The sequence below is a fragment of the Sminthopsis crassicaudata genome, chromosome 4 (assembly GCF_048593235.1).
Source record: "Sminthopsis crassicaudata isolate SCR6 chromosome 4, ASM4859323v1, whole genome shotgun sequence".
Classification (NCBI taxonomy): domain Eukaryota; kingdom Metazoa; phylum Chordata; class Mammalia; order Dasyuromorphia; family Dasyuridae; genus Sminthopsis; species Sminthopsis crassicaudata.
The window spans coordinates 372,122,866-372,150,181 of record NC_133620.1 but is presented as its reverse complement, the minus strand read 5'-3'; the positions used below and the strand labels follow the sequence as shown (position 1 = coordinate 372,150,181).

Here is a 27,316-nt window from a genome sequence, read left to right as displayed (position 1 = left end):
ACCTCTCGTCCGCAGCCGGGGAGACATCGCGTAAACAAACTACTACTCCCTGCGGCCCCCTCGCGGTTGGTTGGGGCGAGGCGGGGGTCGGGCTTGCTGTGCTTGCCGAAGAGACGACGGCGGCGGCGGCGGCGGTGGCGGCGGCGGCGGGAGGAGCCGGGCCCGGGGCCGGCGGCTGTGGTGGCTGAGATTGGGGGGGGGTCGGGGGGGAGGGGGGAAGATGGCGGCATCGGGGGCGAACGGACCCGGGCCGGGTTCGGGCTCGGGTTCGAGTTCGAGCTCGGCCTCGGCGGCCAACCCGCGCAAGTTTAGCGAGAAGATCGCGCTGCAGAAGCAGCGTCAGGCCGAAGAGACGGCGGCCTTCGAGGAGGTGATGATGGACATCGGCTCCACCCGGGTAAGGGACGGCCGTGGGAGGCCGGGCGGCCGGAGCGGGGCCCGGGCCGAGGGGACAGGGATGCGAGGCCAGCGCCGGGGACGTCTAACTGGCCATCTCCGGGAGGGGGGGAGGGAGGGGCCACTCTGGGCATGGGGGGCACAGAGAGAAAGCGCTCCGAGTGGGCATCCTTACGGGGGTCCTGGACGTCTGCTCCCGTCTACCCGTCTCGCGCCCCAAGTAGGCGTCCCAGCTCTGGGTAGTGAGGCGGCCACGGGAAGGACGGAGACACGGAACCCTACTAGTGTACTGCGGGTCAGAGGGCACGCAGGGAGAAAGCCTTTCTGCCGCTGAACTTGTGTCAGCCGCGGACTGAGCATCCCTTTCGGAGCGGTCCTGCGGCCGCTCATCCCGACACTGTGGCCCAGGGAACGGTCCCCAGGGGGCGGCTTGGCCGGAGCGGGGCTGGCTTTGGGACGACAGGAAGTCCCCTCCTCTGTCCCTTCGCTTCCTTTTTCAAATACTTCCTGTGGTTTCCCGACCTGAAGGTGAGCTCCAGGCTCCATCCTGCCTGGACGCTGAGCACAACTGCTGACCCACAGCCCAGGACAGTGCCATCAGTGGCTGCTGGCTGTGGGGCTGCTTGGACCCGGCCGCTTCTCCGGGCGGGAGGTGCCGGGGCCCTGATGTCACCTAGGAAACCCCAGCGGTCCGAGGCCCCTGCGGGAGGCAGCTTCCTATTGGAGTCTCTCCGGGGCCCGGTTCCTTAGGGGTGGGTCTCGAGAAGGCTGTTGCAAGCTGCTGTGTTACCCGAACTTCGGGGCACCTTGTGAAAGGTTCTGAAACGTGAGAACACCCAATGAGCCGCGGACAGTGAGCCAGGGCGCAGGGCGGAAAACACAAGCTCTGTCTTTGTGAGCGGCTTTTCTCTGTGGTTCTGTCTGTGGTTTCTGCGCTGGGCCCCTGGGGGCCCTGGGCCCCTGGCTGTGAGACCTGAGGCGGACCGAGGAAAGAAGAGGCAAGCCAGGGGAGGGCGCGTGTCAGCCAGAGCCCGTGGGGATACAGGCCCTTCCCAGCGCCAGGTGCTGCCGGCCCTGACTGCTCGGAGATCTGGCCCGCGGAGCTCCGCGCTAGGGGCCTTCGCATCAGCGCCGGAACTTGGTTTGCCATGTGGTCACTCTGAAAACCTTCGTTCACGTCTCTGCCGGGAAGAGCTAAGAATCCGCACCAGGACCTAGAGGGAAGGGTGGGCCTTCAAGGGCCGGGTCTGGGACCCAGGAATACAAAGCTTTAGGGTTCTGTCCTCATCTGAGGAAAGTGTGCTGGTGGAGGCAGTCCCAGCGGAGGGGCTGGGGGCAAACATCAGCAGGGAGGCCTCCCCCAGAGAGAGCTCCACCGGGGAGAAAAGGAGCGGCGGCGCGGCCCCTCTGCATGCGCCTGGGCATTCGAAGGAAGTTTCTGAGTTGCCTTCCTAGGGCACTCCTGCCATTCCGCTAATGTTAACAAAGGCGGATGGCGGCAGTCCGCACCCCCAGTCTATCGATAAAGGATACGAGGCACCTCTGTATTGGTACTGGTATAAATAAGTAGACAGTGGTGGGGGATGCCTTTGGAATCCTGCAGCACATCCTCACAAAGGTGGATAAGTTGGGCTCATTGTTCTGACCAGCCTGGCTGCTGCTGGCAAGACTTCCTTTCCCATCCCCACTTCCCAAGGCCAGGCCTCTCCTTGGCATTGCTCCAAAACCAGGGGCCTTAGGGCAGGGTTAGAGAGTCCCTTTGGTTTGGCACTATTTTCCCAGCCAAGAGTGGGTGTATGACAAGTATTGAATTGAATTGCCAGACTTTTGGGTGGAAGCTGAGTCTAGTATGTCACCCATAGACAGGTGGCGGTGGCCTAGCTTTGGCCCCCATCTGTGAGCGGAAGGAATGAGGTTGGCAGTACCAGCTTTGGGTCATCTACTCATGCCTGTTTCCTTTTCTGCCAATTAGTCTTGGGCTCATCTGGTTGGAAGGGCAGAAGTGGCTAATGGGTCCCTTGTGGGCAGGGGAAGAGCCCATGTGACTAGCTTAGGGGCGCCTGGCATTCCTTTTGGGATTCATCTTGGGGCAGTGCCAAATTGGGCAGGCCCTGCGACAGAGCACAGTGCCTGGCACATAGTACGTACTAGTACGTGTTTACTCCTTCCTTCCCTCCCTCCCATCCTCTTTTCTTATGATGAGCCGTAGGGCACTGTGAAGAGGAGCTCCAGCTGTAGAGCTAAGCGGCCTAGTAGGGGAGGGAGGCGAGGATCATAGCTCTGCTGCAGGCTCTCCCAGTTCTCCCTCTACCTCTATCTTTCCATCCGATAACTTATCATATCAGTAAGATTTGGGCCAGGAGAGGGACACCAGTATGTTGGGACCTTCTCTGTATTCCCTAACACTTTCTTCCTCCTTTTTAGTTGCAGGCACAGAAACTTCGATTAGCTCATACTCGGGGCCCCTATTATGGTGGCTCTCTGCCCAATGTTAACCAGATTGGCTGTAGCCTGGCAGAGTTCCAGGTGAGTGAGTGGGTACTAGGGAGAAGAGAGAGGGGAGAGGAGGGGGCAGGAATTACTGCGACAGAACAAGGAGAGGGAGCTGTGGTGTTTTTTTTCCCACCCTTCCAGATCCCCTTTCCCTGACTACCATGTATGTGTTGGCAGAACCCCCTCCATTCATCCCTGGATTCACGGAATACACGGCACCATGGTCTGGTGGAGCGGGTACAGCGGGATCCCCGAAGGATGATGTCTCCCCTGCGCCGTTATGCCCGCCACATATCCTTTGGAGAATGGGCAGGGGTCGGAGTGATTTGGGCTTATGGAACTAGAACAAAGCTTGGTGCCAACCTGCTGCTGTCTCCCCCTCCTCCTCCTTAGCTCTTGGGCAGTTCTTCCTCATGTCTAATCTGCCTTTGCTGCTGCCAGCAATGGAGCACCTGTGTTTGTTCTGCCTCATGCTGGAGGTCACTTAGTTCCTTCATCAGCTCATCTAGATCCTCAGGCAGAAAGAATTTTGTGGAAAGAAGTGATCACCTGCCAGTGCTTAACTGTTCTCATGCCTTCTTTGCATTTGTCCTCCCCCAGGCCTGTGCCCCTTCTCTACTGCGGTTTGACTCATTATCTTCTGTAGACAGGAGAGCATGTAGCCCTCGTTTTTTTCCTTAATGGGTGTCGCTCACATTGACAGCTCTCCTTACAGTCCAGCCTATTTATCTCCTCCTCCGGAATCCAGCTGGAGAAGGTAAATGTCTAGAGTGGGCCCAGCACGGAACCCATGCGGGCTCCAATGCCAACTCTGCACTTCCACTCCCGAGTCCAGAAGGGGCACAGGTTGGGGAGGGGAGTATTGGAGCCCTGCTGGTTCTAGAGAGGGGTTTGTCTTAGAGGTGGGGGCTAGGTGGAGTGGGCGGGGTCAGAGTCCAGTCTCAACCTTGTTGACACAAGAGTAGCGCAGCCTACCCCTCCTGCTGGGGTAACACCAATGGGAGTGTGGGCCTTGCTGGGTGTGTGCTTGGGGGAGTGAGCATACTTCCTGCCAGAGCCGTGTGCCAAGTACGGTGCTCTGGCACTGCCCATTCCTGAACATATGCCCCCCGCCCCCAGGGACTGAGGTTGTTGGACTCCGGGCTATCCCCCAGTTTAACCTGGTACTCTCAGGCTTTCTTGGGATCTTTGAGCACTTTGAAGGGTCAGAAAGCCAGAGCCGAAATGGTCTTTGATGTCTCATCCACTCCCACTCCATCTTAGCTGTCTCAAACCCTCCAACTCCCTTTCCCTGCCCTCCTGACTGTTGTTTCTCCCTCTCAGAACAATGCCCTGGGGTAACTTCCCTGCTGAGAAGGGGCAGCTGTTCCGACTTCCATCTGCACTCAACAGGTGATGTCCCCATTTCCCCCAGTCTCCTACTGAGGCTCTGTCTCCTTCATTCCTACTTTTTTCGCCCCAGGGTCTTTCTCTCTGAACTCAGAGCCTTGGCCTCAGATCCCTGTGGTTCCCTGGCCTAGTTCTGCCCTCTCTGTCAGCCAGATGGAGAGGTCCTGTCACCATGGGAACTATGCCAGCTTTACCCTGCTTCCCACAGGACAAGCTCAGACTCTGCCCTTCACACAAGTGTGATGAACCCCAACCCCCAGGACACATACCCAGGTCCCACACCGCCCACTGCCATGCCCAACCGTCGGGGTGGTAAGTGCAGTGTCTTAGAGCAGGGGAAACCAGAGAGTATGGGGATGTGCTGAATGGAGGGATGGGAGAATAGATGGAAAAGACTTAGCATCTAGTGCTCTGGTGAACAGGAGTCTTCTTTACAGGTTACCTAGATGGGGAAGCAGATTCAAAAGGTATGTAGGCTTATTTCACTTATTCCTGGGCATTATATTTCTTATTTTAAAATCTTATATTATCAGTATCTTTTATTTTCACATCATCTTCATTTCCAAGAATATCACTTCCCCTTTTCTATCTCTTCAAATAATCCCTTTAAGAAAAACTAAAACAGAAAGGAAAAAAAAAGCAATTAAATAGAACTAACCACACTTTGACTTTGATAGTGAATGCAAGATTCCACATCCATAATCGTTCCACCTGTAAAAAGTTTTCCCAACTATCCTCCTAGGTCAAGCTTGGTCATTGTAATTACACAGTGGTTCATTTTTTGGTTCTTTCTGTTGTAGTTCATAATTTCATTGTTTTCCTAGTTCTGCTTACTTTATGTATCAGTTCATATAAATCTTATATTTTGAATTGATCATAGCAGTAATTTTTTTTTCACAGCCCAATAGTATGCCATTACATTCATGTTCCACAATTTGACCACTCCCTAATTGATGGGCACCAACTTTTTTCCCTAGTTCTTTACTGCTGTAGAATATCCTTTTTGCCTTTAAACTCTTTGGATCTCAGTAGGATCTCTAGTTCAAAGTTTTTGGACATTTAAGGCATTTTTTAGTAACACCATTCAAAATCATCTTCCAGAATAGAAAGACTAATTCACAGATTCCCCCAACAGAATATTGATGCTTTGTTCTTAGAGGGGGAGAGACTGTAAGATGTGGTGCTTTCCCTTCCTGACTGCAATGCCCAAACCTCTTCCTTCCGTAACTTTTCTTCTTCCCCCTCCTCCCAATCAGTCTTCGTCTTTCAAGTTCCTGCAGTCGAGGAAAACTTGTTGGATGACAAGCACTTGTTGAAGCCCTGGGATCCTAAGAAGGTAGTTATAGGAGATACTTGCTGTCTCCTTTGCTTCCTCAGGAGTCAATGTATTACAGAATCAAGTCCGATTCTTGGCTGAGAGGCTTGCTGCCTTGTTATTTATGTGGGCCAGTCACTTATGTAGTGTTGTGAGGAAAGCACTTAAAGCATTATGTAAATAAGGGACAAGCTGGACTGAATGGAAAGGCAGGAGTGGGCCAGAGGACTGGGAAGGGGCTTCCCATGTGGAGGCTCACCTCCTTCCCTCCTCTTCATATTCAATAGCTGTCTTCTTCTTCTTCCCGACCTCGATCCTGTGAAGTCCCCGGCATTAAGTAAGTGGCTGTTTCGGGGTCTCCCGCTGTGGGCGGCAGGGTGGAAAGTGAGGTTGATGGTGATCTGTGCTCTACAGGGCCTGCTCTCAGTTGGGATCTTTCTTCCTTCTCCTAGCATCTTCCCATCCCCTGACCAGCCTGCCAATGTGCCCCTCCTTCCACCGACTCTGAATACTGGTGGTTCCCTGCCTGATCTCACCAACCTGCACTTCCCTTCACCACTACCCACACCCCTCGACCCAGAAGAGACAGCTTATCCCAGTCTGAGTGGGAGCAGCAGCACCTCCAACCTGACCCACACCATGACCAACCTGGGCATCAGTGGGGGCCTGGGCCTGGGCAGCAACTGTGACGGGCCAGGTGAGTCAGCACTCTCTGCCCCTCGACCCCACTTCCCCAGTTCTGGATGTGACCACCTACAGGTCAGGGGAATAGACCTGAGTACGCAGCCCCGAGTGGGCAGGCTTGGGCCCCTGGATACCTCTCAGTAGAAATCATCTGGACTGGCATAGAAGTCTGCTTCATGATGTGTGTCTCCCCAATTTGGTGAGACTTAGAATGGTGCTGGTAGGAGTGGGAGAAGGTGCCTATTTCCCTACCAGACAGGCACAGCTGGCAAAGTTGCCCCTTTCACAGTGTGGTCATTGTATTCTCACTTTCATTGTCTAATCACTTCCACCCATTCTGTATGGGGGCAGGGAGAAGGGGCTTGGTGCCCTTTGTAATGTTGGCATCTCTCTGGTTTTTGTCTGTGCCCGCAGGACTTAATTCACCTCTCAACCACCCATCCCTACAGTCTTCCCTTAGCAATCCCAACCTCCAGGCTTCCCTAAATAGCCCCCAACCCCAGCTTCAGGGCTCCCACAGTCATCCCTCACTGCCTGCCTCCTCCTTTGCCCGTCATACTATGCCTGCTACCTCCCTGGGCCACCCTTCACTCAGTGCCCCAGCCCTTTCCTCCACCTCGTCTTCCTCATCCCCTGCGCTGGGCGCCCCCCTGTACCCGACTCCCACCCCTGGGGCCTCCCCCCGACACCGACGTGTGCCCCTCAGTCCCTTGAGCCTGCCCGTGGGTGGAACTGATGCCAGACGGCCCCAGCAGCAGCTGCCCAAACAGTTCTCGCCAACAATGTCACCCACCTTGTCTTCCATCACTCAGGTATGCATGGCTGCCTCCACCCTTCCCATCTCTGAGCCTCCTGGGCTGAGATGCCCACCGGCCTCTTCCCTTCCCCCAGAGTCCTTCACCCTTCTTCCTCCTTTCATGTGGTCTCTGCATCCCACCCTTCCTCCTCCTCCTCCTCTGGCATATCTGTCTGCCATCTGCCGTGCATCTTTCTCTTTTTATTCTCTCCCTCATTTGCTCTAGTTTCTATCTATTTCCCATCTATTTTCCCCATTCCTCCCTTCAGACTACTCCTATTTTCTTTCTTCTCACTTTGCCCCTCTTCCTTCCTTTCGTACTCCTCTCTTGTTCTTATGTCATCCTTTTATTTTGTCCCACTCTCCTGAGCCTCTTGTCCTTCCAGGCCATCTCTCTCATCCTTTCTTTCCTCCTCCACCCCTCTTCCTCTTCTCCCTGTCTTATCTATCTCCTCTTCTTCCCTCCCTCATCCCCATTGCCCGGATGGGGATGTGTGTGTGTCTGGTATGTGTGTTCCATGTTCCATCTCAATCATGACAGGGGATTAAGGAATATAGGATCCTTCTTCCCTCTGGAGCCCATTTCCACTAGTGTCCCCCTTAGGCTTTTTGCCATCTGGGAGGACTTCTATGCTTCTCTTGGTCCTTTCTGGTCCCTGGACTCCAGATTCCTGTAGAAAAGCCACCTGAAGGGTAACTCTCTGCTTCTTCCTTCCCTTTAGGGTGTCCCCCTGGATACCAGTAAGCTGCCAGTTGACCAGCGACTGCCCCCATACCCTTATAGCCCTCCTAGCCTGCTTCTACCTGCTCAGCCCCCCGTCACAAAGCCGCTGCAGCAACAACCACCACCTCCCCAGTCCTGTCCTGTCCAGTTGCCTGGCGGACAAAGACATTATGGGATGTCCTACTCGTCTGCCTCCAGTGGGCAACAACCTTATGTTCCACCCACAGGAGACTTCAGCCTGGGGAATGTGAGTACCCTGACCTTTCCAGTTAGTAAGAGGAGGTTCAAGCAGTGTCCTTTACAGTATTCAAATAGGGCAGGTCTTGTTTCCAATCATTTCTGGGTGAGAAGACAATGTTAACATTGTCCCCCTCCCTTGGCCTCTGCTCCCCTATTGCTGATTACCCATTTCTTCTATTTCCCCTTAGCTATCTCTGCTCAACTCACTCTTTGATGACTCCTGCTTTGACCAGTTTTCTTCCTGGCACACACATTCTCTGTCTCAGCAGGTATGGTGCCTGGGTCCTCTTGTGGGCCCATGCCCTCTGCCCTCACTCTGCTTTCTTGCTATGTCCTGTCTCTGTCTTTTCCTGTGGACAGTGGGAACTATTGAGTAAATCTTAGGGAGTCGGGAGGGAGAAGCATCCCTTTCTAATAATGGTACTGTTAAATGTCTTTGTCCATTTGTCCCCTCAGCTAGAACAATTCAGCATGGAGAGTCCATCAGGCAGCCTGACGCTGGACCCTCCCAGCTTCTCTGAGGGGCCAGGCTTCTCGGGAAATGAAGAGCCAGGGGGTGGGGGAAGTGTCCCCCAAGATTCCCATGCCCTCAACCGCCAGAATCTGACACACTGTGCCCGCCATGGTCCAGTGCCCAACATCATTCTCACAGGTGGGAGGATCATGAGGGTAGACATTAGGCACTGATCGTGGCTTTTGAGGAATGGGAGGAGGGTGGGTGTGAAAGGTATCTGGAGAAGGCATAGTTGTGGAGTTTGGAAGTGCTTCCCTCTGGTCCCTGCCCTCAGCCCAAGTGGTTCTGATTTTCACTCCTCTGCTTACTCAGGAGATTCTCCTCCAGGCTTCTCCAAGGAGATTGCAGCAGCTCTGGCCGGGGTGCCTGGCTTTGAGGTGGCAGCAGCGGGATTGGGATTGGGGCTGGGGCTGGAAGATGAGCTTCGAATGGAACCGCTGAGCCTGGATGGGCTGAACATGTTGAGTGACCCATATGCTCTGCTGACTGACCCAGCTGTTGAGGACTCATTCCGAAGTGACCGACTACAGTGAGGGATGTCGGGCTGGGCACAGTGGAAGCATCCCACTTTTCTCCCATCTTCCCTCCTCCCATTACCCTTTTTCCCCTCCCCCCCTGGCCAGTAGAGACTCCACTCTCTGCCCCCGGGCCCTTTTCCTCAACATGAATGAGACCAAGGGATCACAGGATTGTATACAAAGGAAGAGATGCCCGCTTTGATGTCTGGCATTGGGGGCAGACTTGGAAGAGCACTAGGGAGGGCCTGAAGCACTTGTAACTTTGAACCGTCTGTCTGGAGGTCAGAGCCTGTTGGATGTCAGGGGGTGGAAGAGGGACTGGGTAGCAGGGTATGCTCAGATGGTTGGGGGGCAGGTTGCAGTGCTGGCCCTTCCCCACAATTTCCCCTTCCCCCCTTTCAGGAGAGAGCCAGAGTGGATATTATTTTTTTTAAATATATTATATGTTAATTAAAAAAATCACATCAAAGCCTTAGTGTATAACTGCAGTTTGGCATTGGGGGTTGAGAGTGGGACAAAATACCATTGAAATGGGCGGTGAGCCTAAGTAGAGAATCTCTTCTGCTTTGCCTTAGGCATTGACAGCTGGGTGGGGCCTGGGGACTGCTCTGAGATTCGGGATGCCAGGGCATGTGCCCCCTCCCTGTGCTCAGGGGGCTCTCCCTGGCCTCATTGGCACCCCCCTTCCCTGCCTTGGGGCTTGCGGAGAGCCGAACTTTCCCCACAGCCTGTCCCCTTCCCTCCGCCTGGGCCACTTGTTGACTTCAGCTGAGGCTTCTGGGGGGGGGTTGGGCATTCGGGGGAATTGGTGTGGGGGTCACTCAGACCAGCGGCCCCTGGCTTGGGCAGTTCATCACGTCTGTCCCCCAGAAGCTTCAGCAGGAGCCCTGGGGGACCGGGAACAGAGAGGTAGTGGGAAGGCGGGGCGTCTGCGGGAGGTGCCCGAGGCTCCCCTGGACCTTGCTGCCCCCGGGACCACTGGGCCCCTCTCGTTTCCCGCTGCTGTTTCCCCCTCGGCAGCCCCGGGGAGATAAGGATGTGTCTCCCGCAGCCTCGGCCCTTCCTCTTTCCAAAGCTTTTGTCCTCTCCAGAAAAGGGAACCGAGAACTGCCGGCTGCAGATTAGGAGCAGCTAGGATGTGTGTGAATCCCCCAGGGTGGGGTGGGGCGTCGTCACCCCCCCAGCTCTCGGCCTGGGCCGCCCAGCCCGGGAAAGGAAGGGGAGAGCGTTCTGCAGAGGGCCCTCCCGGCCGCCAGAGGGCGGGCTGAGAGCGGCCCAGCCGGGGGCGGAAGGAGCCTCGGGGTCATCGCGTCTGTGGGGGGGTGCTGGCGCGCCGGGGGTTGGGGGGGGGTCAGGCAGAGGAGGGAGGGAGGGTGCGGGCGCGCGGAGCAGGAGCCGAAGCTGGGCTGCGGTGTCACGCGCACAGCCGGGCCGCGGCGGGATAACGGAGGCGCGCAGCGGCTGCGGCGGGAGGGGTGCCCGAGGCTGCGGCTCCGTCTGGCGGGCGCCCCTACCTCCCGGCCGGCGCCCCGGCTCGCTGCGGCGGAGACGAGAGTGCACAGCCCTCCAGCGCGCGCCACGGACGGGGAGCGCGGCTCCAGTCACCGCGGGCGCGGGATGTCCGGGGCCGGGTAAACATCCCGCCGTCCTCCCCGTCCTCCCCGTCCTCCCCCCCTCCCCGAAGAGGGGGCGGGGGGAGGGGGAGCCCGGACGCCCCGCCGGGAGCCCCGAGGCAGGTAGGTGGGAAGAGAGGGTGCGGGCGCGTGGCCAGGCTCCCCCTTTCGCTGCACATCTGGTTCCGGTTCCTCTCTCTTAGGGAAGCGAAAGTGTGGGGAGATGGGAGGGAGCACAGTCCCCCCCTCCCCCCCGCTTTCGCTCCTGTCACGTTGTGGTGGGCACCTACTCCCCCCGCCCTTCCCCGACCGCTGGTGGCCCCGCTTCTTCCCCCCCTTCTTATTTGGGCTGCATGTGTGGGGGCCGGGGGGAGGGGAGCCCATGGGAAAGCGGGGGCAGAGGAGAGAGATGATGGCTCAGGCCCATGAGGGGATGAGAGGGGACGGGGTCATGGGAAAGGGGCCCCGAAGGCAGCCCCAGGCCTCCCGAGGGTCAGTGCCTGCCGGGGAGGGAGTCAGCTGTGCCAGGTGGGAAGCAAGGAGCTAAATTAGGATCCTGACACTGCCAGCCTCCTGGCCGCACCTCCCGGGCTGGGGGGGAACTAAATTTAACCGGGGTGGGGGAGGGGTGTAGGTCGGCTGGGGGCCCGGTGACGAGCAAGGAGCCCGCAGCAGGTCCCCGGTCTCTCCTACATTTCTGCACTGACACTGAGATCTTGAGAGGTTGCAAACGGAGCTGATGTTGAGGCGGCACTGCCGGAGCCTTTTACTGCCCTTGCGGCGCTCCCTCCCCACCCCCCACCCCCAAACGCTGACTTCCGTCTGGCCCCGCTAGCTTCCCCTTGGCCGCTTCAGGAAGTCACCTCCCTTCCCCTCTGATGCACCCCCCCTTCCTCAGCCTGGCTGAGCCGCCCTTCTCTCTGAGCTGCATCCCCCACGCTCCCAGGACCCCCTACCCCTGTCAGGAATTCCCTCTCCCCTGTGCTGGCCTATGGAAGCAGGTGAGAGGGGCGGGCTGGGACCAGCCTGGGGGGCCTGCTTCCATGGGCTGGGGGGCAGGGGAAAGCAGAACCGCTCTCTCCTCCCTGGTTCTCTTGTGACCTGCTGCACGTCTGACAGGGCACTGAGTGGGTTAGACTTACAAGGAGAGTAAGTGCGAGTCTTTACCAAGGATGGAGCAGCCCTTGTGATTGTAGCCCTGGTTCTAGTGAGCATTCAGGCGGGGGAGGGGCTAACTCCCATGGAAGAGGTGGGGGCTCGTAGGCGTGAGCCTTAGAAGAGCATTATTGCTCCCGTGGTATTGCAGCTAAGACACGGGGTAGTAAATTCTTTAATATCATATCTATGAAGTCAGTATGATGTCACAGCTAGCCCATATTGTATCAGTACCAGGTACAGTGCGAAAATAATCAGTGGAGGTGACTGTAATACCTCAGGTGGGAAGCTGTACAAGATTACTTCAATACAGGGATGTCATAGCCAGATTTTGGGGGGGGGATCAGGTATGGCAAGGGTAGTGGTGATGTCACTGTATATTACTTGAGGGACCTGTTCCCTTTAAGGAGAGTAGTGAGGTCACGATGATGTCATAAGTGGGCGAGTTCAGGATTGGTCAGTCTCCTACTGTGCTTCTCTTGAGTGAGTTTGGTAGAGGGAGGAGGATGAGGGTCATTTAGTTGCCATAGCGACTTTGCCTTCTTCTTCCCATCCCACTCGTTCCTCATACTCTTCCTTACTTTGTCCCTTCCAGATGCAGTAAGTGAAGGGGGGGCCATGGCAGAAGAACGGCCCCCCCGGCTAGTGGATTACTTTGTGGTGGCAGGGTTGGCAGGGAGTGGAGGAGCAGTCCCTGAGGAAACTGGGGGTCCTGAACCGGGGGGCCCCTTGCGCCCACCCCGTCCAGCGGATCCCATCACGGATGTGGCCATCATTGCCCGGGCTCTGGGAGAAGAGGTGCCCCAAGGCTACACTTGTATTCAAACCTCAGCTAGTGGCCACCCCCTAGAGCTCAGTGCTGGACTTCTGGGTGGCTCCCAGCCTACCATATGTTACCGCAGAGGGCGAGACAAGCCTCCCCTTGTTGAATTGGGGTGAGTGAGCACCCTTGCCATTGGCCTGGCCAGGGTCCTTGGAAGAAAGGAGGGTAGTTATGGGGCATGAACAGAACAGTCTGAAGGAGGGGGAACGGACAAAGGAAGAAAGGAATGGGGATGAAAGGGTTGAATGAAGAGGCAAGATGAATACAGAGCCAAGCGGGAACAAGTTCATGTTGCCAACAAGCAGGTGAAAGGAGAGTAACAAGTTTGGTGGAGTAAGGGTATTGAAGATTCAGCTACTGATATTCTTTCTACTTAACTCGCCAGGGTATTATATGAGGGGAAGGAACATCCTAAACCAGGTTTCCAGGTGCTGGAGACAACGCCCTATAGCCACTCTGCCAACCTGGCTCCTCCAGGCCCTGGGCATCCCCGCACCTACCTCACTTATCGACGGGCAGCTGAAGGGGCAGGGCTGCATGCCCTGGGTATCACTGATCTCTGTTTGATCCTGCCCAGCAAAGGCGAGGGAACCCCCCACACCTACTGCCGCCTGCCTCGAAATCTCAATCCTGGCATGGTGAGCGGGGAGGGTAGAATCAGCAGATGGGGTAGGGTGGTGGATCATGTCTGTAAGACACCAGGACCGAGGAGGATTTGTGGTGAGGGCAGGAGCTGAGGAAGAATCCTGACTTCCACTAGGAGAGCAGGTACCCTGGGGAATAATGAGACCAGAGAAACCCATAGATCATCTGCAAGTGGGATCCCAAGAATCCCCTTCCCATCTGAAGTGTTTCTCTTGTCTCTCATTCAGTGGGGCCCAGCTGTGTACCTGTGCTACAAGGTGGGCCTGGCCAAGGCTAACACACTGGTGTATGAGGCAGGTCGGTAGATGACACTGTATTCCTTCTACTTCTCCAGCTTCCTGTGCATTTTCTTTTACACACACACACACACACACACATATATATATTTTAAGTTTTCCTACCATTCATGGCACCCATTCTCTCCCCCCAAAACCTGATGATTCAGATACTTTTAATTCTTGCATGTGCTCCTTCATGTCTCTGAGTTCCACCTTCTCCACTGTACCTTGTAATGCTTATGTGCCCTTGCCCCTTTTCTGGAGTTCCACAGAAGTGCCTTTTTTTTTTTTTTTTTTTTTCCTTTCTTTTTTTTTTTTTAATGCTGGGCCTGGTACCCAGAACTGCTAGGTCGGTACCCGGAGCAGGACAACGAGGCATTCCCACTGCCAGAGTCTGTGCCTGTCTTCTGCCTACCTATGGGAGCCACTATTGAGTGCTGGCCTGCCCAGACCAAATACCCAGTGCCCGTCTTCTCCACTTTTGTGCTCACAGGTGCAGCTGGTGACAAGGTAGGGTAGGAGTGAGGAAGAGGAGGGTGCTGGGGAGAGGGTGACGAATGAAGCCCATCTGACCCTCTGCCCTCCCCCAAGGTGTATGGGGCAGCCCTGCAGTTCTATGAGGCATTCCCACGGGCTCGGCTGTCAGAGCGGCAGGCGAGGGCACTGGGGCTGTTGAGTGCAGTGGAACGGGGCCGGGCACTGGGTGGCCGGGCTGTGCGCAGTCGCCGGGCTGTGGCGGTGCTGTCCCGATGGCCTGCCTTCTCTGCTTTCCATGCCTTCCTCACCTTCCTTTATCGATACTCTGTCTCTGGCCCCCACCGATTGCCCTTGGAAGCGTGAGTGCTGGCCCCCTGGGGAGAGGGGTCAGAGGGAGAGGAGGATGGGAGGGATTTGGGAAGCAAAAGGGATTACTGAACATGGGAAGAATCTATGAGGGAGGTGAGTGATGGAAGTGGGAAAATAAAGAAGACAGGGAAGATAAAGGGGGAGAGAAATATGAAAGAACTGAAAACCTAAGGGGGAATGGTTGGAAGGGCTAGAGGATGGGGTACAGATTAGGGAGATCTGCTCCCTGACCTGCTACCTTCTCCCCTCCACCTTTCCCAGGCACATCTCCCACTTCATGCACAATGTTCCATTCCCCTCCCCTCAGAGACCCCGTATCCTGGTACAGGTGAGAGATGGGGACTGGCCTGGGCAGGACAGTGGGGCTTCAGTAGTTGCAGAACTTTCCCCTCCCCATTAATGGCTATGTCTTCCGCACCCTCAGATGTCCCCCTATGACAACCTGCTCCTCTGTCAACCTGTTTCATCTCCCCTGCCTCTGAGGTATGTGCCCAGATGGGTGGAGAATGGGTACTGGGATTCACTGGACAGGTAGATGGCACTGCAGAGATGTAATTGTTGTCTTCAAGGATTAGGCTATTGCTTGAGGGCCTAGGGTGGTGGCTTTTTCTTGAAGCTGGTTAAGACATTTTAGGGGATCTCCCTGGTGACTCGCTGTGTTTGGGTGTGGGCATTGCCTTGCAGCGGTGCCAGCTTTTTGCAGCTGCTACAGAGTCTGGGGCCTGAGCTGGCAGTAACTCTGCTGCTTGCCGTTCTGACTGAGCATAAGCTTCTGGTTCACTCTCTGCGACCTGACCTGCTCACCAGTGTCTGTGAGGCCCTGGTCTCTGTGAGTCCCTTACCCTACCGCTGCTCTCCTAAGATGCTCGCCCGGAGATCATTCTCTCCTTGGCTAGTCATTCTGGGCCAAAACTTACCCTTAGGTCCTTGGCCCTTCCCACGGTTCCTCTCTGCTCTCCCCCTTCTCTTCCCAAGACTTAACCCAGAGAACAGACTCTTTGTCTAGGTGCCTTCCCTCTTTCTTGGTTTGGTCTTGGATTCTTAGCATGGGACCCTGTTTCGGTAGTTGTTGTTCTTCCCATTCCTTCACCCTCTTGCCCCTTCCCCTTGTTTGCCATTCTCTTTTCCCCTGGACCCCAGAGTTTACCCCTTCTCACCTCCTACCCCCTGCCCCAGATGATCTTCCCACTGCACTGGCAGTGCCCCTACATCCCTCTCTGCCCACTGGTGCTGGCAGATGTGCTGAGTGCCCCCGTACCCTTCATCGTGGGCATCCACTCCAGCTACTTCGACCTGCATGACCCACCTGCCGATGTCATCTGCGTTGACCTTGACACCAACACGCTCTTCCAGTGAGAAGGATGGTAGCTTGGGGGGTGGGGGCAGGGGCTAACCCAGGCTGAGTTCGGGTGGGTCAGGGCTCTGACAAGCAAGGCTTTTAGCCCTCTCCCAGAAAATTAGCTTCAGCCGCAAAGTCGGGGCCATTTTAGGAGTAGGGAGGAATATGAATTTCATTCCCTTCTCTGCTATGTGCCTCCCAGGACAGAAGAAAAGAAGCTGCTCTTACCCAGAACCCTCCCCCGCCGGCCATACAAAGTACTGCTGAACACACTGACCACCCTCCACCAGCAGCTGGACCAGAGTGAGCATTACTGGGGACTCACAACTGTCATTGTTTGGGGATTATGGTTATGGCTTAATTTTTGGATTATGGGAGACTTGAAAACAATGTGGGAAGACTTAGGGAATCTAGAAATTATCATGGAGGGAGTAAATGGACTTAAAATTCATTTTTGTAAGAGGGAGGGACAAAAGCTATTAGAAGAAAATACCTAAAAGCATATACATGTGAAGGAAAGGTTCAAGGACATGGTAGTTGAAATTATCATTGAAGGAATAGTTCTCTATCCTGCTACTGGAGAGGAGAGTTAATAGAAAGTGAGGCAGACATGTCTGCTCTTTTTCATCTCCTTGTCTCCCAGCATACACGAGGCCTGAAGAGGAAGCATCTCTGGAGTTTCTGCTGACTGACTATGAGGCGGTGTGTGGGAGACGGGCACGGCTGGAGCGGGAAGTCCAAGGTGCCTTCCTTCGCTTTATGGCCTGCCTGCTTAAGGGCTACCGAGCCTTCCTCCGACCACTCACCCAGGCGCCCTCTGAGAGTGCTCGGGATGTGGAAAATCTCTTCTTTCTGCAGGGTAAGAGGAAGAGCTGCAAACACAGCCCCAGGGCGATGCTAGGGCAGGGGACAGGCAGAGGATAGTGGTGGCTATCCCAGGAAGGCCCTCATCCCTCTCCATCTCTGGGGAGACAAAACAGATCCAAGGAGTCAGATAGTAAACATGATGATCAATTTTGGGCAGAACTTTGACTGTCAGTTATGGGGCAATGAGGAGTTAATAGGGGAGCAGAGCTGGTTAATCCTAGAATGGGGGTAATACAGGTAGGTGCATTTGGAGGAGAACCTCCAAGGAAATGATAGGTTCACAGTTTGTTTGCATGTCTCTATAAAATGCTTTGCATTAAACCCATTTGAATTTCACAACATCCCTGTGAAGTAAGTGGTATTATTGTCCCCATTTCATAGCTTAGAGGACTGAGGAGCACTCAGTAAATGTTTGAAACAGGTTTTGAACCGAGGTCTCCCTTGTGGAAAGAGTGTTGGATTTAGTGTCACGAGAGCCCTACCTAGTATGAATCCTCTCACTCACACAGGAATTGTGATTCGGAATTCTTTTAATCTGTTTCAACTCTTTTATCTAAAACCTGAGCAACTTACTTCACAGGATTATGAGATTCAAACTAAATCACCTATGTAAAAAGGCTTTGGAAATCTTCAAGTGCTACATAAATATCAGTTGTTTAATCATTAAAGCATTTATTGCCATTAAAGCCTGCTCTGTGCCACAGGTCATGGTAGATACTATGGGAGAGTGAGGAAGAGGGGAAGTAGAATAAGGGGAAGGAAGATTACCTGAGGTCTACAGGAAGCAGTTACAGGGTAATGTGGGGCTGGCCAAAAGATACCTTAGCAAGGAGAGGTCCCAGATAGGTGTTATTTGGATAGGGCCAATAGTCAGTGCCTTTTGAAAATAGTTCCCTGAAGTGTGGGCATCCCTGATCATCCTCCTTTCCTCCCCAGGCTTCCTAAAGTCCCGAGAACGCTCCAGCCACAAATTCTATGCCCAGTTGCTACACACTCAGATGTTCTCACAGTTTATTGAGGAATGCTCCTTTGGCTCTTCTCGACATGCTGCCCTGGAGTTCTTTGACTCTTGTGTTGACAAGGTATCTCTCGTTGCCTCCTCTTGATGATTTCTCCTCGTCTCTGTGTCCTTGTCCCCCATCTGTGTGCTCCTGCACTTCTCAGGCTCTGTGTTTCTGTCCCTGCGGTTTTCCTCTGATGTAGCTTTTCTCTCATCTGCCTCAGTCGTGTCTCCCTTGCTCCCTCTCTCTACAAGCCTTGTGCTCACCTCCATCCTAACTCCCCTTCAGGTTCACCCAGAACAGGAGAAGCCAGAGCCAGTGCCCTTGGTGGAGCTGGAGGAGCCATCAGGGAGTGAGCTCACAGTCTTTATTACTCCTCCTGAGGAGCCCATAGTGGCGGAGGGCAATGATTCTACTCCTCTGTACTGGTGAGATCTTTTTCTTCTCTCCTTGCCCCTATCCCTACTTGTTATATCCCTCTGCAAGCTTCTTTGGTCCCCAGGAGCTATTCTCCACTCACAATGCGGTCCTGTGACCCCTCCAGTTATGATGGGTTCCCTGAGCTTCGGGCCGAACTGTTTGAGTCCCCCCGGGAACAGCCTGGACTTTCTCCTGCACCGGGCCCCTCTCGAAGTGCACCCAGTAGTCCTGCTCCCCGCCGCACCAAACAGGTAATCAGTGTGTGTTATCTTTGGGGGACAGACTCCTGTACTGGGCTTATACTTTGTGATCCCTGGATCAAATTACTCATCTGTACTTAACGCTTTGAGCATCAGTGGTGCCGGAGGGGCCATACCCACCTTCCTTGAGCACTATACTTTTCTTTGGGAATCGAAAGACTGTCTATTCTTTTTGGCAAATGTTTGGGTGATGTCTTTCACGAAATCCTCAACTTTTAGGAATTTTTTTTTCTAATCCGGCATCATGGACTTATTCTGCCTAGCACTTCTGAGCAGAACATTAAAAATGTCCACCTGACCTCAGGATCCTCCCTGGTCCCAAGTACCTGCCTGACATAGGCCTCCCTTGTCGTCCTGGGTTTGACACTTTTCCTGTCCTGGCACTCTGGCAGGAGATGAAGGTGGCACAGCGGGTGGCCCAGAAGTCAGCAGCAGTGCCTGAACTCTGGGCACGGTGCCTTCTGGGACACTGTTACGGGCTGTGGTTCCTGTGTTTACCTGCCTACGTCCAGTCATCTTCTTCTCGAGTCCGGGCCCTACACACTGCCTACCAGGTGCTTCGACAAATGGAGAGCCGAAAGGTGGTGTTGCCTGATGAGGTGGGCATCCAGGAAGAGGTATCAAGGCAGAGGGGAAAGTGGTAGGGAGAAGATGAAGAGGCCTCAGAGTGGTAAAGGATATTGGGGGCCTGTTGTGATGATAGGAAGAAATGGAGGTACATGAGAGAGAAAAAGGAGAGATGCCAAAAGTGTAGGAGCAAAAGGAAGATGACCCTGCTTAGGGGCACCTAGGGCTAAGGCTCAGAACATTCTGGTGAGGAGTGGGGACTAGGGGAAGGGAGATCGAGTAGGTTGAAGTGGGTGGTTATGAGTCCCGAGGCCTGGCTGAGGCAGGGCCCCCTGAGTTCTGGATTCTTATGGAGTCAGGCCTGCTTCATCCCTGGTCCTGCACAACTGCCCCCAGGTGTGTTACCGTGTGTTAATGCAGCTTTGCTCACACTACGGAGAGCCTGTGCTGTCTGTACGTGTCATGCTGGACATGAGGAGGGCAGGCATTGTGCCCAACACTATCACCTATGGTTACTACAACAAGGTGCCTACTGCTGGGAATGGAGATGGCGGGCTGGGGGGATGGGCCTCGGGGGAGACTCAGACAGACTAGGGAAGTCCAAGCAGCTCTTCTGCCCTCAAGCATCATGTTCCTCTTCCAAGGCATTCTTCCTGAGGACGTAGCTTCTTCCCCTCCCCTCCCCTCCAGGCTGGTGTCCCCTCAGGGGGAGCCTGCCAGCGATTTCTTCTTGACCCCATTCATAACTATGTCCCACTTTGGGCAACAATTTCCTAGATGGAAAATTTCTGGGTTACCCATAGACACAGGGTAGGGAAGAGATAGGATTAGTTATGTCAGCTCTGGCAACCAATGGGGATGTTCCCCCCAGGCTGGCATGGTGGAGGAGAGAAGGATCTGTCTTAGCATAATAGGTGTTTTGTCCTGCAGGCTGTACTAGAAAGCAAGTGGCCCTCCGGCACCACAGGGGGCCGCCTCCGTTGGGCCAAGCTCCGGAATGTGGTCCTGGGAGCCGCCCAGTTCCGTCAGCCTCTTCGGGAGCGGAGGCAGCAGGAACAGGCATTGAGGGGGGCAAGAAGTTCCCAGCCAGGTGGGTAAGGGGGCAACGACATGGAGGGAGGCCAAGGGACTGGGTAGGTCCAGGCCGGGGAATGTGGAGCTGGGCAAGAATTCAAAGAAAGCTAGAACTTTGGGTTGTTTGAGGGCTGGAAAGCTTATTGCTTAGCAGGCGCAAAGATCCCCCACCTTAGGTCTGTGTCTTGCAGTGGTTGGGGAGGGGGGCAGGGGTCTTTGTCTCTCATCCTCAGACACTGTACCTACCTGAAGCTCTTTTGCAGAGCCCCGCCTGGAGAGGCCCTCCCCGACCCGTCCCCTTCATCGCCAGACCACCTGGGCAGGGCGAAGCCTTCGGGACCCAGCCTCTCCCACTGGGCGGCTAGTGAAGAGTGGTAGTCTGGGTAGTGCCCGAGGGGCACAGCCCACTGTGGAGGCTGGTGTGGCACACAGTGAGTGCCAACATGTCCTCCTTACCCCACTGTCTTGTTGTCCCTGCCTTAGGAGAAAGTAGGACATTTTGGGGGATGGGAGGGTTAGTGTCAAGTAACATTTTTCCTAGAGCACAGGGGTTTGGCATCATGGTTTCTCCATGTGCCCAAAGATTGTGTCTGTTCAATGGCAAGAGATAACTCGGGAGGGAGGATACCTCCCTTAGTAACTTTGATGCTTAGAGGATGAGCACAATGCTCTCTGACCCTTCTCTTTCCCTTAGTGATAGAGGCCCTGGGTGTCTTAGAACCCCAGGGGTCCCCTTTGTCCTGGCACGATGGCAGCCTCTCTGATGTAAGCCTGGCAAGTGAAGATCCAGCGCCTGGAGGCAGCCCTGGGGGAACAGGCATGGCTCTGAGTGCCCATTCAACTGAGGCCCTAGATGGGCTGGGTGGGCAGGCACCCAAGACTGGCAAGCGGCAGGATGCAGTGGGTACTCCCCGAAGGGGAATAGGTGCCCGTTTGCAGCAGCTGCTCACCCCCTCCCGCCGCAGCCCTGCTTCTCGTGCCCCTCCACCTGAGCTGCCCTCAGACTTGTCCCTCCCAGCCCGCCGGAGTCCTATGGACAGCCTCCTGCGACCCCGGGAACGTCCGGGATCCACTGCCTCTGAGGTATCTAAGCTCAGGAAGGACCTGGGGTGCTGTGGGGGAGGAGCTGTGTCATCCACACTGGCAGAGGGGCAACTTGCTATCTTGGGTTTGGGAGAGAGAGCCCTTCTGGTGGTGTCTGAAGGTGGGTGCCCTGAAAAACTGAACATCTGCTCAGGTCCACTGACCGGGACATAAGGGAGCACATAGGGTGGCCCTGGCCACCTGAAGAGTTTTGGGGCTGGCAACCAGCAGCCCTCCTGCCAACCCTCTGGTTTTCATGCAGAGCTCCACATCTCTGGGCAGTGAGTGGGATCTCTCCGAAAACTCCCTCAGCAGCCTCAGCATTCAGCGTTCCTCAGAGCGCCTCAGTGACACCCCCGGTCTCTCCCAGCCTCCCTCTGTCGAGGTAATTACGTTGTTTTCTCTCTCCTTCCCTGCTAATGCTGAGGCAGGAGTGGTGGCCTTGGCAAAGAAGAAGAATGTGAATCCATAGGGGGTCCAGGGAAGGAAGGCTGAGCTGGGGCAAGGAGGGAAAGCAGGGGATGCTGGGAGCTGGAGGTGTAGCTGGGGCGCCATCCAGCCCCTGAGGTGACTGCCTTTTGTGCCCCTTGCAGATTCTTCTGTCCAGCTGTTCCCTGTGTAGAGCCTGTGACTCCCTAGTGTATGATGAGGAGATTATGGCAGGCTGGGCACCTGATGACTCCAACCTCAACACCACCTGTCCCTTCTGCTCTCGACCTTTCGTGCCCTTGCTTAGTGTCCAGACCCTTGACTCCAGGCCCCGGTACCTCAAGGATCCGGGGGCGAGGGGTGGGAGGGGGAGCTGGACAAGCTAGAAGCTCCTCTTCTGACCTCTCTCTTTGATCTTCCCAGCAGTGACCTTCACAGCCCACCCACCTCTGCAGGTGCCAGTAACAAGGATGCTCCCCTGCCTGGGGGCCCTGGCCCCGTTCTCAGCGACCGGCGGCTCTGTCTCGCCCTAGATGACTCTTCTGTTTGTAATGGAGACGCTGAGGTCAGAGTGGATCTGGGACAAGTGGGGGGGGGTGCTAGTTTTGGAGGAGGGAAGGGCACAGAGGTGACGGCCCTTTCTCCCTTGGTCCACCTGCAGAGTGTTCCGAGAAGGGTGGAATGTGGGGCATGGGCGTACCTGAGCCCTTTGGTGCTGCGTAAGGAGCTGGAATCCCTGGTGGAGAACGAGGGCAGTGAGGTGCTAGCGCTTCCAGAGCTCCCTGCCGCCCACCCCATCCTCTTCTGGAACCTGCTTTGGTACTTCCAGCGGCTCCGATTGCCCAGCACCCTGCCTGGCCTCGTCCTGGCTGCTGGGGATGGGCCCCCCCTGGCCCAGGTGGGTGCCCCCACGAGGCCCCTCCATTCTCCTCCCCACCTCCACACTCTTTCTCCTCTCTGGTGCTCCATCTCAGGCCCTCGAACCAGTGCCTGCTCCTTTAGTCTCCCTGCCTCCTCCCAGCCTCTACCCCTTGTCTGCCAGGCCCAGCTCTAATCCTCTTCCCAACCCCCAGGCCCCATCTCTGCCCTCAGAACCAGCTGCGGTGCAGGTGAGGCTGCTGTGGGATGTACTAACCCCCGAGCCTGACAGCTGCCCTCCCCTCTACGTCCTTTGGAAGGCTCACAGTGAGTTTGTGGTCTGGGTGGAGGGTGGGAGTGGGGGAGGGGTTGTATGGTGGTGGGCCTTTGGCCTTGCAGAGGCCCCCCTCGTTCCTCTCTCGCTAGGCCAGATCCCCCACCGGGTGGCGTGGCCAGGCACGGCCCCTGCCCCTTTGAGCAGCCTGACTCTGCTGGAGGCTGTGCTTCTCCATGTGGGATTCAATGAAGTGCACAAGGCGGTGGCCCTTCTCCTGGACATGCTGGGCCCCCCGCCCGGGGGCCTGCATCTGCAGCGGTAAGCCCCTTTTTCCCATTGGAATGTTTTTACCCTGTCCATGAGGACATGCAGAGGACCCTGCTCCTTTTTCTAATTTGCATCTCCCCCCAAACTATTCCCTCTTTAGACAGTCTCCCATGGAGCATGAGTTCTGGAGCTTGAATGGCTTCTCTCCAGTTCTTTCCTCACCAGACCCTTGATGGGGAGGCATGACTGAGAGAGCTACAGAGCTGAGACTCTCCAGCCCCTTGGGCCTGTCCACCTCACAAGCATGTTCTTCCCGGACCCTTACCTCTTCCTCCCCACTCATTTGCCTTGCACTTGTCTATCTCCAGAAGCATCTATCGGGAGATCCTGTTCTTGACTATGGCTGCCCTGGGAAAGGACCATGTGGATATAGGTAAGGGGGAAAGAGAGAGAAGGTGCTGGGGGCCTTGCTGGGCTGGAGATCTCAAGTGCTGTAAGATTGGGTCAAGTAGGATGTTCCTAGAGGATGCACCGGGGCCAAGGTGAGGACTTAGTTCCCTGCCGCCCTTCGGTGCTGTGCTCACCTCCTTGCCTCCCCTTTCCCTGCCAGCGGCCTTTGACAAGAAATACAAGGCGGCCTTCAATAAGCTGGCAAGCAGCTTGGGCAAGGAGGAGCTGCGGCGGCGGCGGGCACAGATGCCCAGCCCGAAGGCCATCGACTGTCGGAAGTGTTTTGGGGCACCTTTGGAATGCTAGGGCCCCTGGGCTTCTCACCCCAGCCAAGGGGACAGAAGAACTTCTGGGTAACGTCTTCCTCTGCTCCCAAGTTTGGGGAGTATGCAGGCAGAATGCCCAGTCTGTGGGCATCAACTGGGGCAGGAGAGGTCACTGACACCAAAAGTCATGCCCCCCCTTGTTTCTGACCCGCTTTTCTTGTGCTGATGGGGGAGGAGAGTTGGCACAGTTCTACCTCTCCTGCCCTCCATAGACCCAGGCGCCTCCCTCCAAGGCACCTCCAGATCCATGCCCACCTGTCATCTTGGAAGTTTTTGTTTTAAAAAACCAACTGGAAAGATAAAGAACTGCTGAGCCTCTGCCTTGGTCCTGGGGGGGGGTTGTTACCTGCCTCCCAGGTCAGAAATGCTCCCCTTCCCACTTGGGCCCAGCCCTGCCTTCCACCTCAACATTAATGTTTTATTTTGTTATTTATTCTGGAGCCACAACAGCTGCCTCGATTTTGAATTGGTGAGGTGGGGGAAGGGAGCTCCTGGGCCCTGTGGTTGTGCCCCCTCCCCCTCCTTAAGAGAATGAGAACTCAGGGCACAGAAACTCGGGTCCCTGTGCTCCCCCACCCCTGGAAATGGGGTATCCTTCCTCCTCTACCCCTTCCCCCTCCTTCCCAGGGCTTAGGCACCTGTTCTGGGCCCTAATCTGTGCAATAACAATGGTTCTTGAGGTTTTGTTGGATGTAAATACAGTAAAAGCTGCTTCTCTTTTCTTTTCTGTCTCCTCCTTCCTGTGTCCAGGGGGGGGAGGGGACTTCTTTCTCTTCAGGTCCATCCACTTACCCGTACTCTCCATAAGATCTCTGTCCCTGTCTTTTGGTCAAAACAGCCTTTTCCTCTTATGGCTTTCCCTGGTAGGGAGAACCTCTCCCTTCTTGGGAGCAAGGAGGGGAGTAAATCTGGCATTGCCCATGGCGGTGCCAGTCTGTGTGGCGCTTCCATCCTTCCCACACAATCGCCCCCTTGTCACCTCCCCTCCCACTTGTGGCCCTACACAAAGGGACCATTCTCTGGGGCCTTTGAGCTCGACCCTATCCTCTCCCCCCAATTCCCATGTTATGTCCTCCCCCCACTCCTCTAGGATCTTCCCAGGGATAATCCTTTTTCTGCTGGTATTCCCTTTTGTACTTCACCTCCTTTCCCTTTAGGCATCCATCATGAAAGCAGTAAGTTGGATACACTGCACTGGAAAGGAGTGAGCCAGGGAGCACTCAAGAATTCTGCATTTAGGCTTTAGAAAAAGCTGAAGATGAGACACATCTGTGTCATTTTCTGAATCCCTTAGGCTCATGTAGGAGCCCTGCTCCATCAGGAACCAGCGGCTATCAGAGCCACAAAAGCAATTACTAAAGTGAGTTAGCCAACAAAACAAAACAAAGTCTTGAGAAGGGTGCGGGGGTGGGGGGTGGGGAGTAGTGGACAGAAGTGTTAGCATATAGCCACTCATGATATCTTCCAGATTGGAGAGAGCAACCAGGAGGCCAAGGGGGAAAGCACCCATATACTAGGATCTTCTTTTCCCAAGTGTACTCTCTTAGGCCCTAGGAGGCTGTTTCCTTGAATTAGCTTCTGTCAAAGACAGAAACTTCACCTCTGATGGAAGTCCTCATTATTTAAAAAACCAAACCAAACCTCTTTTAAAATTGTATATTTTAGCAACAAACATCTCAAGGTTCAAAGAATTGGAGAATACCGAACTCTACAATTCTAAAAAAAAAAACAATGTTACAATGATAACAAAATTGCTATATCTCACTTCTGTACTTGTTTTCTGGACATTTTAAACAATGTTTTCTTGATGCCTTTTCCTTTGTTAGTCACTAGTCATTAACTGGCCTCTCTTTTGGAACAAGTCCTCCCTTCTCCTACCATCTATCTTTTTCCCAAAACCACTCCTCCAGCCAGCCTCCCACATCCTAATCCATCCTTCTTAGGACTTTTAGCTCCTCTTCCCCAAGGTATTCCCACAGAGAGCTGGGTGGCACAGTGGTTGGAGTACTAGAATTGAATTTAGGAAGACCGGAGTTCAAATCTTGCCTCACTAGTTGTACAACCTGAGGCAAGACACTTAACCTCAACCTCAGTTTCCTCATCTGTAAAATGGGAATATCAATAACACCTACCTCACAGGGTTGTTGTGAGGATCAAATAAACTAACATGTAAAGTCCTTTGCAAACACAGTGATGTATAAATGTTAGTAGTATTACTAGTGGCAGTATAATGGATATTCAGTCATTTTTTCAGTTGTGTCTGACTCTTGCTGACCCTGTTTAGGATTTTCTTGGCAAAGACATTGCAGCTTTTTGCCATTTCCTTCTCCAGCTCATTTTACAGAGCAGGAAACTGAAACAACAGGGTGAAGTGACTTGCCCAGAGTCACCCAGGTAATAAATAAGTGTCTGAGGTCAGATTTGAACTCATTGGGATGAGTCTGTGACACAGATCCAGGGCTCTGTGAGCTAGGTCGCCACCTAGCTGCCCTGCCTGGTCTGATGGATAGGAATCAGTCAGAAAGCACTGCCTTGGAATCCTAACTCATGGGACCTGAACAAGTCCCAATCTCCTTACTCAGCTGTAAAATGGAAACGCGTATTTTACTGCCTACCTTAGAGGACTGTGGGAATTAAATGAGGTAATACATCTAAGTGCTCTTGTAGCCTTTAAGTTCCAAGGACTGTGAGCTATTTTTGAACTTCCCCAAGTATTCCCTGTGCACCTGCTGTGCACTCTGCTAGCCGCCAGGAGGACTCCACTCAAAGACATCTTTCAGTTGAATCAATCAGAGTTCCTTGAGTTTGGATGGCCCACCTCTTCCCAACCAGCATGCCTTGTGTGACCACTGGCGGTGCCCTACCCCAATAGGGGCCCACTCAGACAGTGGCGACTTTCCTCAATACTACTGGGGTACTCTGACCGTCCACCTCTGATCACCAGCTTTTGGGATCCAATCAGCTCATCTTCCTCATCTTGTAATTTTCCTATTAAGATCTTTTACTCTTCAAAGTTCCTCATTAGTGGCAGTAGGCCTGCCATGTAACTTCATTGCTCTCCATGTGATAATTTATTTTAAATTCTTTGGAGATATGTTCCATGGTTTGCATCCATATGACAACACTGATAGAATACTAAAAAGATGAACCTTTATTTCTGGAGAGAAGCCAGTCACCAAAGAAGGGCCACAATTGTAGGTCTTACCCTTAAGGAGTTTGCAAAATCTACTGGTTTTTTTCTAAGTCCACTAATGATGGCACTAGCGATAACAAGCCTCTTCTCCCACCTGAGACCTGTGGACAGGCAGAAATTAAGGGGCATGACTGGGTATGCCAATAGTTACACTGACCTATAGCTCCTAGGACATCAAGAAACCTAGGAAACCCACTGACTGTTATTCACTTGTCTGCAACCCCTACCAGCAGCTTCCTTTCCCAAACCATGAAGTCTGCCCATCAGCTTTTAGAAAGAGAATTAGCGATCACTGAACCTGCATGGCTTCATTAAGAACAGGTCATGCCAGACTAACCTCATTTCTTTTTCTGGCAAGGTAACTAGACTGGTAGATCAGGGAAATTCTGGGGACACACTATATATTGATTTATTTTAAAAATTATTTTCATTAAATATTTCCCAATTATATGTAAGAAAATTTTAGCAATCATTTA

At 54.3% G+C, this 27,316-nt stretch overlaps 2 protein-coding genes across 7 annotated transcripts; both read left to right on the top strand.

Annotated features, from left to right (window-relative positions):
* Positions 1-205: 205 nt before the first annotated feature.
* Positions 206-9,538, top strand: CRTC2 (CREB regulated transcription coactivator 2). Of its 2 annotated transcripts, XM_074265183.1 has the most exons (15): positions 206-397; positions 2,821-2,922; positions 3,067-3,180; positions 3,585-3,646; positions 4,213-4,281; positions 4,487-4,590; positions 4,716-4,745; positions 5,535-5,614; positions 5,881-5,930; positions 6,046-6,290; positions 6,692-7,089; positions 7,796-8,044; positions 8,226-8,306; positions 8,494-8,689; positions 8,864-9,538. In XM_074265183.1, the coding sequence occupies exons 1-15, from the start codon at positions 221-223 to the stop codon at positions 9,082-9,084; spliced, it is 2,178 nt and encodes a 725-aa protein (XP_074121284.1). In that variant the 5' UTR covers positions 206-220; the 3' UTR covers positions 9,085-9,538. The 2 variants fall into 2 exon arrangements, with proteins under 2 accessions (XP_074121284.1, XP_074121286.1); XM_074265185.1 differs by lacking the exon at positions 206-397 and having other exon boundaries at positions 3,031-3,182; positions 3,587-3,646.
* Positions 9,539-10,442: 904 nt separating this feature from the next.
* On the top strand, positions 10,443-25,824 carry DENND4B (DENN domain containing 4B). 5 transcript variants are annotated; one of them, XM_074265180.1, is made up of 28 exons: positions 10,443-10,805; positions 12,433-12,772; positions 13,046-13,298; positions 13,533-13,602; positions 13,924-14,093; positions 14,175-14,419; positions 14,691-14,757; positions 14,854-14,912; positions 15,114-15,258; positions 15,606-15,781; positions 15,971-16,071; positions 16,412-16,627; positions 17,572-17,717; positions 17,925-18,064; positions 18,181-18,307; positions 18,709-18,915; positions 19,280-19,408; positions 19,814-19,973; positions 20,221-20,388; positions 20,652-21,040; positions 21,303-21,425; positions 21,634-21,803; positions 21,893-22,034; positions 22,131-22,367; positions 22,543-22,654; positions 22,754-22,922; positions 23,240-23,304; positions 23,482-25,824. In XM_074265180.1, exons 2-28 carry the CDS (start codon positions 12,456-12,458, stop codon positions 23,625-23,627), a joined length of 4,449 nt encoding a protein of 1,482 aa, XP_074121281.1. In that variant the 5' UTR covers positions 10,443-10,805; positions 12,433-12,455; the 3' UTR covers positions 23,628-25,824. The 5 variants fall into 5 exon arrangements, with proteins under 5 accessions (XP_074121281.1, XP_074121280.1, XP_074121279.1 ...); XM_074265179.1 differs by lacking the exon at positions 10,443-10,805 and adding an exon at positions 11,316-11,683 and having other exon boundaries at positions 21,896-22,034; XM_074265178.1 differs by lacking the exon at positions 10,443-10,805 and adding an exon at positions 11,317-11,683.
* Positions 25,825-27,316: the final 1,492 nt, after the last annotated feature.

Coding starts and splice junctions, on each gene's coding strand:
- CRTC2 (XM_074265183.1), top strand. CDS start 221: ATGGCGGCATCGGGGGCGAACGGACCCGGGCCGGGTTCGGGCTCGGGT. Junction 3,181..3,584: donor TGCGCCGTTATGCCCGCCAC/ATATCCTTTGGA, acceptor GGTGTCGCTCAC/ATTGACAGCTCTCCTTACAG. Junction 8,045..8,225: donor GAGACTTCAGCCTGGGGAAT/GTGAGTACCCTG, acceptor ATTTCCCCTTAG/CTATCTCTGCTCAACTCACT.
- DENND4B (XM_074265178.1), top strand. Junction 17,718..17,924: donor TTGACTCTTGTGTTGACAAG/GTATCTCTCGTT, acceptor ACTCCCCTTCAG/GTTCACCCAGAACAGGAGAA. Junction 22,368..22,542: donor ATGGGCCCCCCCTGGCCCAG/GTGGGTGCCCCC, acceptor CCCAACCCCCAG/GCCCCATCTCTGCCCTCAGA.